At 54.3% G+C, this 12,658-nt stretch overlaps 2 protein-coding genes across 2 annotated transcripts in view; both read left to right on the top strand.

Moving 5' to 3' along the window:
- The first annotated feature begins 976 nt into the window (after positions 1-976).
- B9d2 (B9 domain containing 2) lies at positions 977-6,606 on the top strand. Its single transcript, XM_021219542.2, has 4 exons — positions 977-1,175; positions 1,551-1,642; positions 3,510-3,635; positions 6,025-6,606. The coding sequence occupies exons 2-4, from the start codon at positions 1,555-1,557 to the stop codon at positions 6,336-6,338; spliced, it is 528 nt and encodes a 175-aa protein (XP_021075201.1). The 5' UTR covers positions 977-1,175; positions 1,551-1,554; the 3' UTR covers positions 6,339-6,606.
- Positions 6,607-7,049: 443 nt separating this feature from the next.
- Tgfb1 (transforming growth factor beta 1) overlaps positions 7,050-12,658 on the top strand; it is a 16,766-nt gene continuing 11,157 nt past the window's right edge. Inside the window, exons 1-2 of the mRNA XM_021219155.1 lie at positions 7,050-8,283; positions 11,957-12,117. Of these exons, the coding sequence (XP_021074814.1) occupies positions 7,929-8,283; positions 11,957-12,117 (516 nt within the window). The 5' untranslated portion in view covers positions 7,050-7,928. The remainder of the gene's footprint in view (positions 8,284-11,956; positions 12,118-12,658) is intronic.

The raw sequence follows: 12,658 nt of genomic DNA on the forward strand, positions 1-12,658 counted from the left end.
AGAGAGAGAGAGAGAGAGAGAGAGAGAGAGAGAGAGAGAGAGAGAGAGAAAGAGAGATTTTAGTTCTTGTTTGTTTTCAGGCTGGCATTAAATTTGCAGCAGTCCTCCTGCCTCAGTCTCTCACGAGCCACAATACTCATCATAAAATGTTTTAAATGTTAAAATTTGTTTTCAACTGGAAATATATATATTATAGGAAAGAGGCTTTCCCCTCCGACTTCCCGCCAAAGGGGCTTCTTCCTTCCTTTTGGAGGATTTATTTTTATTATTTGTGTATGCCACCTGTGTGCGGGGCAGGGGGTGAGGGTGGGCAGGGGGTGAGGGTGGGAAGCCAGAAGAGGGCAGAGTTGGAGCTGGAGCTACAGAATGCTGGGAACCAAACTCCAGTTCTCTGGAAGAGCGTTGCGCCATCTCTCCAGCCCGGTCTTCCTCATTTATCTTTACCCCAATCTGTTTGTTCAAAATCAGCTGTTAGAATGAACTTTGCAGTGACTCTGAGAAAGAAGTTGGGCTTCTCAGTCCTTGAGAAATCTGAGGAAGCTCTGAAAACTGAAGAGAAACCCACTTCCTAATTTCTCTAGTGTCAGAATATGGAGATCCTTTTTCCCCTCCAGCTACAACACAGAGATGACCCCTATGGGAGTCCCTTTAGGTGCCCGTTTAGTGGCGACTGACTCCATTCTGGCTGTGATCCTGAACAGGAAAGGTGTTTTGTTTTGTTTTAAGGAAGCAAAGAGCATCAGTCGACTTGCTTATTGCGTGAAGAAGATATGGAGAGGAAACAGTTGGCGTTCTAACTTCCTCAACTGCTGATAGAGATAACCCGCCAGGCCTCCCACTCTGGGGCGTAAGGCGTCGCAGGAGCGAGACCTATGCAATTCTCCCAAAAAAGTCCCGAATGACCGCGTCCATCACGACTACGCCCCGCCCCCAGAGGGCAGCTATAGCACCAATCATCAGCGCGCAGAGCGGGCGCAGGGGAGGAGCCTGCTGTTGCCCCAGCAACAACCGGGGCACCCCAGGAGATCGAGGCTGCGAACCTATCTACCTCAGATCTCCCTCCGCCTGGAAGGGCCCGGGAGGGGCGCGAGACGAGTCTCGACGGCGCCCGCAAAGAGGCCTATGAACTACCATCCCCGGGGCAGCTTTCACTTCTAACGGTCAAGTACACGGAGGTAGGAATGACGCATGCGCTACGCCTTCGGGCAAGGCTAAAGCGGCCCTACACCCATGACGCATGCGCCTTTTGAAGCTTGACTGATCTGCCGCGAAGGGGCGGGACCTTGCGGGTGTGGGTGGGGCCACAATCCTGGGGCGGGGCTTTCTAAGCATCTGAGCCTTGGTTTATTTATTGGTGCAGGTTCCCACACCTCTGGGAGACTTCCCCATTTTTCTTGGGCTTTTCTGGGGAGGTGGCTTGTATCTGTGATGAAGACCACATTGTCAGTGGGTTGGTGGAACTAGCTTAGAATCACAGTGCTGTTCTTTATGTGATAGGCTTCAGTTTTCCCAGCTGTCACAGGGTTGTGATTAAATTTTTCCTTTCCTAGAGCCATGGCTGAAGTGCACGTGATCGGGCAGATCATAGGGGCCACCGGCTTCTCGGAAAGCAGCCTCTTCTGCAAGTGGGGCATCCACACAGGTATCCTCCTCACACCCTGTTCATCTCCCAAACAATACTCAGCCCCCTCCCCTAGCCTAAGTCTCCATGTTCTTTCCTCGACTCTCCAATGAATTCAGACCATATTGTTTGTTTCTCTTTATCCTTGTCTTTCATGTTATCCCACCATCTGAAAACATAGCCCCTAAGCATATGGGACTGTGGCATAGAACACACACACACACACACACACACACACACACACACACACACACACGCATACGCACACGCACATGCACACTCACATACTTCCTGTCCTCAGGCCAGTAAACAAGCTAGGTGTGCTTATGCATATCTGTAATTCCAGCACCCAGGAAGTCTTCCATTACAAGTTTGGGGCCAGCCTGTGCTACATGTCAAGAGACTCTGTCTCATAGAAAAGAGCACAAAATATTTACAAGATTATTGTAAGTGCTAGGAAAAAAAAAGAAAGTGATGTGCTAGGGATGATTTGGGATGGGTGGGGTCTGAGATCAGAGGAAGCCTTTCTGTGCAAGAGGCACCTGAATTGGGGGCAGGAGGAAAACAGTCGGAAATGGGCACCCAGTAGCAGACCTTTCAGGGCAAAAGGAACAGCCGCTGCAAGGCCCTGAGGCAAGGGAGCAGGATGGGATCAGTGAGGCTTGAGGGTGGGGAGTGGCAGTGGCAGATGAGTGACGGGATCCAGGTCACACATGGACCTGCGTGTGCGTGCGTGTGCGTGTGCGTGCGCGTGTGTGTGTGTGTGTGTGTGTGTGTGTGTGTGTGTGTGTGTTGGGAGGGGGCTGTTAGAATCCCAGAGAGCAGATAAGATGAAGAAATTGCCCGGAGCGTTTAGCGGAGCATCTGGGGTGTAGTGCTCAGTATGTAGACACTGTTTCTCCTTGCTCCTCACTGGGGTCATGACGTGCTCTCAGATGGTGCCCAGTCTCTTCTTGGTCTTTGAACGAGGCCTCTGAATGTGGGGTGCATAGCGTAAGGAAAGATGCTGGGGATCTTGTCACCCAGGGAGTGTGGGCAGGAGGCTCAGAAGAAGTTCAAGAAGTTCAAGGCTTAGGTACGACAGAGGTTTGAGGCTAGCCTTGGCTATATGAGACCAAAAAAAAAAAAAAAAGGAGAAAGTGAAAGTGCAGCTCATTAGCAGAGCATAGGGCGTGTGCCTCTGGATCACATCGCCAGCTGCAGACATGAGGATTAACAAGTGAATAAGATTTTAAAAATCCATAGTCCATCCTTGTTATGAATCCTCTCATAACTTGTGAGATTGTGTTTTTATAGACAGGGAAACAGAAAAGCAACTCTGCTAGGGTTGCACAGACTGGGGCTGAGGAGTGTAGACTGTTGCTAGAGAGTTCTTGCATTTGTACTGCTCTAGGTTCCATCCCTAACACTGCAAAATACAGAACACATATATGAATAGTGCCAGGATTTCTACACAGGACTCTCTGTGTAGCCCTGGGAATTCCTTTTGTAGAGCAGGCTGGCTTTGAACTCACAGAGATCGGCCTGCCTCTGCCTCCCAAGGGCTAACACTAACCGTGTGCACCACCACTGCCTGGCTTTACTCTCTCTCTCTCACGTGCTCTTCAACTCCTCCAATTTTCCTTTCGAGACTGAGACCCACACCGTAGCCCGTGCTGACTTGACACTTATCAGGCAGCCCAGGAAGGCCCCAAACAAACTCTCAAGTGCTGAGACTTCAGGTGTACACTGCCAGTGCCAAGATCTGGATCCAGACACTTGGCTCTAGAGTCTACACTGTAACTCCCACTCCCAAATACCAGGGGGAAACAAACTCGTTGCCATGGCAGGTCCCCTTCCCGAAGGTTTCTACTCCCCTCCAACCCTGATGTCCTGGTTCTCAATACAGGGGCCGCATGGAAGCTCCTCTCAGGTGTACGGGAAGGCCAGACGCAGGTAGACACACCCCAGATAGGGGACATGGCTTACTGGTCCCACCCCATTGACCTGCACTTCGCTACTAAAGGTCTCCAAGGTGAGTACAGGATGACAGGACGGGAGGGGCAGTCAAACTAAGAGGAGCTGGGTTTGGAACACTATGGCTGTCTGCTCCCTGTACTTTGTGGGTCCCTTCTCTGGTACAGCCTCCCCTATGGAGGTGCATTTGAGGCCTCACCCTGGCTATTCAAAACCCTAGGCCCGTGGAATGTGCCAGAGGTTGGTGTAGAGGACATATCAGGAAGTGGGGGGTCAAGTGGGAGGGGCCTTTGACTAAAGGCCACTGAGGAGGCTGGGTAGGGTAAAGAGAGCTAGATAGGGAGGAGAGGGACAGGAAACGGGCCAGTTGCCGTTGCTCACACAGGCAGAGGTTCTGCTCAAAGGGGAAGTGAGTCTTCGCGGGAGGAGGGTATCATATCAGTGCAGCTTTTCTGGTTAAAACACAGCAGATTCTGGGAAATGACCTGAGCATTTCAGCAATATGAGTACTGTTGACTGAGCCTACGTCTGTCCAGCTTGAGCAGGGACATCCCCAACTAAGAAGGACCCTCTACCCTGTCATCAGGGGTCCCATTATAGGTAGAAGATAGACCTGTTTCTAGATGTGGCCAGCACAGAGGCCCTGGAAACACAGAAGTCATCTCTGGTTGGTCCCACGGCCTTATAGGGCAGAGCAGTTAGAGCTCTGCTGTAAAGGACCAAGAGAAGCTAACTAGGCCCAAGGACAAAGACAGAGGGTGGAGGCAGAGAGCCGGAGCCAGGTAGAAACGGGGAGGAGAATCCTGGGTATTCCATGTCTGTGGGCAAGAAGGACAGTGGGGGATGAGGCGGTAGGGACAGAATGTAGGGCCTCGGCTGCAAAGGCGCTAAGACTGGCTCTCGAAGGCGCTGGGGAGCCCAGGAAGAAATGGATGGGTCAGATTTTCCTTCTGAACAAGTGTACTAGTTTGTGTGGATGATGCGTTGGAAGGTTCCCTCAGTCCTGGCCTTAGCCATCTTCGTCCCCGCTTGCTTCCTTCTTAGTCTCTCAGCTCACCAACAAACCCGGGCGGCTCTGAAACCCACTTGTGTTTCTCACCCCGTCCCACTGAGCCTTCTCCGTCCATCGTCTCTTTCTGGGACCATTCTTTCTTTCTGTCTTCACTGTGCTCCCAGGCCCAGATCTCAGGGTTGGATACTAGATTGGACCCTGGGAGGACCTAAATACGGTATGTTCTTCCTCTGTATGGAACCTTCCTGCAGGCCTCCTATCGCTCAAGATAAAAGCTGGAGCCTCCTCTGGCATCACAAGGCCTGTGTAATCTGGCTGTCACCTCTGTCCTTTGTTCCCCATGACTCCCCGTTCCAGCCTCATTGGCCCTACCAGGTTAGCTCCTACTTCGGAACTTTTGCACTGACTGGATCTGTCATTCCCCTAGGTGCCTAGATAGCCCACTCCTTTAAGCATTTATGTTGTATCCTGGTCGGCTTGTTTGCTTTTGAGATAGAGTCTCAGAACATAGTCCAGGCTAGCCTGGAGCCTCAGCAGCCCAAGTGTGTGCCAAAATGTCACCCTTCCAGATTAGGTCTTCCTGTGTAGCCCTGGTTGTCCTAGAACTCGCTGTGTAGCCCAGGCTAGCCCCAAACTTCTGGGGATCCTCTTGCCTCTACCTCCCAAGTGCTGGCATTCCAGCTGTACACTGCAGTGTTCAGCCCCAAATGTCACCTTCTTTAGTAAAGCTTCCTTTAGCTGCTCCCCAATTTTCCAAACTACATCTCCACCCCTCCCTCTCTGGCTGTTGTTTTTCCCCAGAGCGGTTATCACCATCTGACATACCCTATAATTTACTTATTTACTATGTTGGTTGGCTAGGATGTCAGCTCCACGGGGCAGGAATTCTTGTCTGCTGTGTTCACTGCTGTGTCCCCAGCCTGGAGAACAGGGCCTGCTGGGGGAGGGCTTAGGGTAGGGGGAGGTGCTGGGCTGCATCTCCAAGCATTGGATTGTCAGGCTGAACATTCAGCTGTGCACTGAGGCCACTAGAAACCTAATGAAGGGGAGAGGTGGTCGCACTGGGGAAGAAAGGAAGTCTGAGTCAGGTGGGTGAGCGCAAAGGAAGAAGGAAGAGGGAGGAAGGGGTCTAAGCTGAGGCGCTGACCTGGGGCCTGGGAGAGAGAAGAGACCACAAAGGGAGGTCAGACGAGGCCAGACTTGCCTTGAGAGGTTGGACTTTGCACTGTGGCACAGGGGAGCCATGGGAGGGTTTTGAGCAAGAGGGTAATGTGGATTCCTGTGACTACTGGGTGGAGTGGGTGGGAGATGAGAACCCAGAGAGGAAATGCAGGCAATAATCCAAGGTAAAAGTACTGTCCGAGGTCTCAAGGATGGGAACCCGGGAGCAGGGTCTTCCCCTTTGTCCTTTTCTCTAACGCCTCTCTTCCCGCAGGTTGGCCTCGACTCCATCTCCAGGTGTGGTCCCAGGACAGCTTTGGCCGCTGCCAGCTTGCTGGCTATGGCTTTTGCCATGTGCCTAGCAGCCCAGGCACTCACCAGCTGGACTGCCCTACATGGAGGCCCCTGGGCAGTTGGAGGGAGCAACTAGCACGGGCTTTTGTGGGTGGTGGGCCACAGCTGCTGCACGCAGACACCATCTACAGCGGGGCTGACCGCTACCGCCTGCACACGGCCGCCGGTGGCACAGTTCACCTTGGTATTGGCCTGCTGCTGCGCCACTTTGATCGCTATGGTGTGGAGTGTTGAGGGACTTCATTGCCACTAATCGCCATCATCCACTGAGCACATGCTGGCACAGCAGTGGAGCAGGCACGCAGACTCTGGAGACTGTGTGTCCTGACCACTCCCAAGTCATGGCCCCTATGCCATGGACTGCAAGGCCAGGAACTCCCCCTGTGGCCCATGCTCCACTGAACTACCGGGTAGTAAGGCTGTGGACTAGAGGGACTTGAGCAGGGCCCACTGTTTGGACTGTCGGGAGCACTTAATAAAAGCGCGCATTTCTCATGGGTAAGGTGCCTCGTATCCGCTAAAGCTCTCAGATGCCGGTCTCCTTATTTCACTCTCCTTGACACTTTGATCCACAAACCCAAAGTCTGCCCCTGCCTTTCGCTCTCCGCCGCCTAGGTCCCCAATTCTAATATGGGACTCTGTTTTCTCACGAAGTCCCAATTTTCCCTTTGACCCTTCAACAACTCCCAAATCCACGGGGGCGCTTTGGTTGGTCACCGGCTTTAGTAGTGCTCCGCCGCCAGGAGGCAGCACCCTGGAGGTGGGGCGGGGCCGGGGTGCCCGCCCCCTCCCCGCAGGGCTGAAGGGACCCCCCTTGGAGCCCGCCCACGCTAAGATGAAGACAGTGGCCCCCCCATGCCCTCCCCCTGGGGCTGCCCCCGCCCCGCGCGCGCTTCCTGGGTGGGGCCGGGGCGGCTTCAAAACCCCCGCCGCCCCAGCCGGTCCCGCCGCCGCCGCCGCCCTTCGCGCCCCAGGCCGTCCCCCTCCTCCTCCCGCCGCGGATCCTCCAGACAGCCAGGCCCCCGGCCGGGGCAGGGGGACGCCCCTTCGGGGCACCCCCGGCTCTGAGCCGCACTCGGAGTCGGCCTCCGCTGGGAGCCGGCAAAGGAGCAGCCGAGGGGCCGTCCGAGGCCCCAGAGTCTGAGACCAGCCGCCGCCGCCGCAGGGAGGAGGGGGAGGAGGAGTGGGAGGAGGGACGAGCTGGTTGGGAGAAGAGGAAAAAAGTTTTGAGACTTTTCCGCTGCTACTGCAAGTCAGAGACGTGGGGACTTCTTGGCATTGCGCTGTCCCGCAAGGAGGCAGGACCTGAGGACTCCAGACAGCCCTGCTCACCGTCGTGGACACTCGATCGCTACCCGGCGTTCCTCAGACGCCCCCATTCCGGACCAGCCTTCGGGAGCCACAAGCCCCGCCTCCCGCGAAGACTTCACCCCAAAGCTGGGGCGCACCCCTTGCACGCCACCCTCAACCCAGCCTGCCTCTTGAGTTCCCCCGCATCCCAGGACCCTCTCTCCCCCGAGAGGCAGATCTCCCTCGGACCTGCTGGCAGTAGCTCCCCTATTTAAGAACACCCACTTTAGGATCTCAGAGAGCGCTCATCTCGATTTTTACCCTGGTGGCATACTGAGACACCCTGGTGTCAGAGCCTCACCGCGACTCCTGCTCCTTTCTCCCTCAACCTCAAATTATTCAGGACTATCACCTACCTTTCCTTGGGAGACCCCACCCCATCCACCCCACAAGCCCTGCAGGGGCGGGGCCTCTGCATCCCACCTTTGCCCGGGGTTCGCGCTCTCCGAAGGGCCGTGGGGCGCCGCCTCCCCCATGCCGCCCTCGGGGCTGCGGCTACTGCCGCTTCTGCTCCCACTCCCGTGGCTTCTAGTGCTGACGCCCGGGAGGCCAGCCGCGGGACTCTCCACCTGCAAGACCATCGACATGGAGCTGGTGAAACGGAAGCGCATCGAAGCCATCCGTGGCCAGATCCTGTCCAAACTACGGCTCGCCAGTCCCCCGAGCCAGGGGGAGGTACCGCCCGGCCCGCTGCCCGAGGCGGTGCTCGCTTTGTACAACAGCACCCGCGACCGGGTGGCAGGCGAGAGCGCCGACCCGGAGCCGGAGCCCGAAGCGGACTACTACGCTAAAGAGGTCACCCGCGTGCTAATGGTGGACCGCAACAACGGTGAGCTCCGAGGGGCCGGGGAGCCAGGAGGGAGCGCCCAGGGGGCGCCGGAGTGCAGGGGTCACCGGGAGGAAATTACCCTCAGAGGAAACTGGCTGGAGGAAGGGGACCCCTGGGGGCGCCGGGACAACTGTGTGGGTGACCCAAAGAGGCTGGCACTTTCCCCGTACCCCAGGTGTCTGATCTTCGAGAGGAACAGGCAGCCTGTAAAAGTGAACCTCTCCTAGAAAAGCAAGATCGTGGGGAGAGTCCCCTCTAGAAGAGGAGCATTTGGCAGGTTTTGTTTTAAGTTCCCCTTATGGTGCCTAAAAATGCAAGGCTTACTGGGTCTCTTTCCAGAAAGGTAGAACCCGGCTCAAGAGAATGGAAGGTGTCCAACATTTCGGAAAGGAGAGGCAGTGTGGAAAGCCGACCCCAGATCGGGTCGTGAGAGGGAGAGAAAACCTAGGGGATGGGTACCCTAGAACTGCCAAATAAAATCTCTAATGGGCTTACTCTCAGAAGGAGACAGGCGCACGCTGTAGAGAGTGATCTGTGGAGTCACTACGGGAGGGTTACAAGTGAAAAAGGAAAGCGAAGTTGTTGGGAGAAGGGCGCTAGAGAGGAGCAGAGAGGGTGCGGAAAATGAGACTGGAGGTGTCACGAGAGTTTTGCTTGGGGGAGTAAAAGAACGCGCGAGCCGGCAGGCGGAGTCCAGTGAAGGAAGCGAGCGAGTCCTCAAGAAATCTAGAATACTGGGTCACTGGGAAGGAGTCATAAAAAAGGGGAGACTGGCGTAGGAAGGTGGCCCCCTCTCAGAAGGCGGCCAGGCAGGAGGAGCAGGGATACCATGCCATCCAGAAGGGAGTAGCGAGCGCCCCTCTCCTGGGCGTGGAAGGGAGTGGCTGCGCCTCCGGAGTCAAGCCCTAGAGGAGCAGCTAGAGGTAGGGGAGAGGCAGTCTTCAAAACTCGAATGAAAAAAACGAATCGGTAAGGATGAGGAAGTCCCCACGTGGGTGCCACGCGCGTGGGGAGGAGCTTGAGCTGCTTGAGGGGGTTAAGAGGACCCCACGGAACTGAACGCTGACAGGCTGTAACCCCAAAGTCCCAGTTCCTCCTACAGGAGGCTGGGGAAAACCCAGCGTCCGGTCGCCTCGCCCTCCTCCCTTCCCTTTCCTTCCCGTGCCCGGGAGGAGGGGAGACCGAGCTCGCGCGCGGAGCCTGGGGCGAGACGAGGCAGGTCTGGATCCCGCCCTCCCTAGGCTGTTGGTCTCCCGTCCTCCTCACCCCAGCAGTGGGCGGGGACATTTGCGGCCCCGCCCTGGAAGCGCCCACGCGGGACCCAGGCGTCTTGTGTGATCCGGGAACTTTCGGTGGCAGTAGCTTCTTCAGGTTTCACCTTCCTAACTCCAGAGGTGCACATTGCTGGACTCAATTGTGGCTCAGGCCTAATGACACCCCTCCCTGGCCACGACTTAATGTGATTTCGTTGGAGAAGTCCTTTCCTCTCCCCTGAGACTGTCTGTGTTTCTTACGCATATATCTCTTCCGGCATGTGCCTCCCATTTCCGTCTCCTCTCCCACATACCTATTCATCTCTATGTCACCCCATTTCCCTCTGCGACACCCACAATCCTTCCTGCCCTCCTATCTTTCCCCTATCTGCTACCCCCAGCTGAGATCCCACCCCCTCCATTGTGGTTTGCTGAGTAACAACCAGACCAAGAACAGAGGCCCTCCGTCCTTCATCGATGTCTGGGGTCACCATCTCATCCCCACTACAAGAAGCCAGACGCCAGACGCAGAATTTCAGGATTTTGCCCCTTCGTCCCCCAATGCAGACATCCTTTAGCCTAGGAAGCCCTTTAGTGAACGGGGCTCCCAAACATGCAGTCACTCTTACCTAGAAATCCACCTCGTGCTAACACGACCCGGAAATGGGCTAAAGGGGGAAGTAACTAATGACACCGATGATAGGCAAATGATAATTACCCCCGCTAGCCAGGAAGTGGCAGAGTTTTGGGATTCAGGCCACTGTCTGGTTGTCTCCCCCTGATCTCCCCCCTGCTTATCCTCATTCCCACTCTGTTCTCCCCCTCCATCCACCTCCCATGACTTATTGACTTGATGTGCAGGGGTGGGATTGGTATGGGGGGGCTCCTCCTTCTCAGGAGAGGAAGGGGTGAGGGAAGGGGATATGAGGGGGGACTGGAAGGAAGGAAAGCTGCAGTTGGGATATAAAGTGAATGAATGAATGAATGAATGAATGAATGAATAAATGAATGAATGAATAAATAAATAAACAAACAAATAAATGGGGAGTGGGCAACCAAACCACAGTCTGCCCCACGTCTGTCTATGACTGTAGTCCCAGTACTGGGGAGACAAAGGCAAAAGGATTGCTTCAAGACCATCCTTGGATACACAGTGAATTTGAGAATAGCCTAAGCTATGAGATCCTGTCTCCAGAAACGAAAGAAAATGAACAAAAAATTAGTCCCTGGGGCAGGAGAGATGGCTCAGAGGTTAAGAGCACTGGTTGCTCTACCAGAGGTCCTGAGTTCAATTCCCAGCAACCACATGGTGGCTCACAACCATCTGAAATGGGATCCGATTCCCTCTTCTGGTGTGTCTGAAGACAGCGACAGTGTACTCATATACACAAAATAAATTAATTTTAAAAAAGTTTTAAAAGAAAATTAGTCCCTGTAATAAGGTGGCTTGAATCTTACCACGTTGTGAAGTCTCAATGTCTTTATCTTTTGTAAAGTGTTTAAAATGATATCTTTACCATTCACTGTATTCCCCACACCTTTATTAACATGCATGCGTGAGCACGCACACACTTGTACACACACATGCACACACACGCGTGCACACACACGCATGCACACACACACACACACACTCCCAGTGAACAGCTTCCTGACTCTTCAGGCTCCTAAGCTCTGGCTGCAGACTTGCACTGGCTAAAATACACCTTATTGATGTGTGTGTTGCATGTTTAGCTTTTGCCCAGTGTCTCATCAGCTCTGTTAATCCTGGATTTGGGTGGTGTCTTATAGTTAAAGAGAGGAGTTTGGCCACTGCTGGTGGCACAGGCCTGTAGGATTTGCTGAAGGAGGCAGAGGCAGAGGCAGGCAGATTTCTGAGTTCAAGGCCAGCCTGGTCTACAGCCAGGACTACAGGTGTAGTTCAGTGGCCGAGCTCCCCCCTGGAACCTGCTGTGGGAGTCACTCACAGCAGCACCCAACCTGAGTAGCAGCTGGAAGACTTTCTGATTCCCCCAAATTATGCTGTGCAATTTACTCTACAACTTGTGTTTGGTTTTGTTTGAGGCGTGGTTTCATGTAGCCCAGGTGAGGTCAGCCAGTTAAGAACATTAGAGAGGGGCCTCTAAGAGCAGTTAACTAGCTGTTCTTCCAGCGGGTTGCCAGGGCCTACATGGCAGCTCACAGCCATCTGTAACTCCGGTTCTAGCGGATCTGACGCCCTCTTCCGGCTTCCACAGGCACCAGGCATGAACTCTGCACACAGACACAGGGATGCAAAGCATCCCTACACATAAGTAAACTGAAAGTTAGAATGTGAAGTGGAACACCAACCTGAGTTACAGCCCATGAGCTCAGAGGCAGGGTGCCTCTGTTTCTTCCATCCTTGTCACAGACCTGATGTCTTCCTCCTTATGCCCTAGCCATCTATGAGAAGACCAAAGACATCTCGCACAGTATATATATGTTCTTCAATACGTCAGACATTCGGGAAGCAGTACCGGAACCCCCATTGCTGTCCCGTGCAGAGCTGCGCCTGCAGAGATTAAAATCAAGTGTGGAGCAACATGTGGAACTCTACCAGGTGAGGCTTTGGGCCTGAGAGGTGGCGCACAGGTTACCCCTGCTGAGGCGCGGCCAGGTGGCTCAGTTTGAAGGCTACCAGCTACAGAGCCAGTCCTGAGGGTAGAGCACAGAGTGTTGAAGCCTAAGGTGTTTTTGTCTTGTTTTCATTTGGTCGGTCCGTTGGTTGGTTGGTTGGTTGGGTTTTTCGAGACAGGGTCTCTCTGTGTAGCCCTGGCTGTCCTGGAACTCACTCTGTAGACCAGGCTATCCTCAAAATCACAAGAGATTCGCTTGCCTTTGCCTCTCCAGTGCTGGGATTAAAGGTGTGTGCCACCAGTGCCCAGAGAATCCTAAGTTTAAAAAAAAAAACAAAAAAAAAAAAAACAATGCTCAGATTGCCTCCTATTAGTTGAATTTGGGAGGTTGAACTGTAAAAAATGCAGAAAGAGCCAGGGGATGGATTTCTGGGTTTGCTTGCTTGTCTAGAATCCCCCAGTGAGGGGGCTGGGGGCGTGGCTCAGTGGTAGATCCCCTGCCTAGAATCCCCCAGTGAGGGGCTG

This window comes from Mus pahari, chromosome 19 (assembly GCF_900095145.1).
Source record: "Mus pahari chromosome 19, PAHARI_EIJ_v1.1, whole genome shotgun sequence".
NCBI lineage: Eukaryota > Metazoa > Chordata > Mammalia > Rodentia > Muridae > Mus > Mus pahari.

Excerpts from the sequence above, each read along its gene's own strand:
- B9d2 (XM_021219542.2), top strand. The coding sequence starts at position 1,555 with ATGGCTGAAGTGCACGTGATCGGGCAGATCATAGGGGCCACCGGCTTC. Across the intron at positions 1,643-3,509 it reads CAAGTGGGGCATCCACACAG|GGGCCGCATGGAAGCTCCTC; the intron begins GTATCCTCCTCA and ends TTCTCAATACAG. Across the intron at positions 3,636-6,024 it reads CGCTACTAAAGGTCTCCAAG|GTTGGCCTCGACTCCATCTC; the intron begins GTGAGTACAGGA and ends CTCTTCCCGCAG.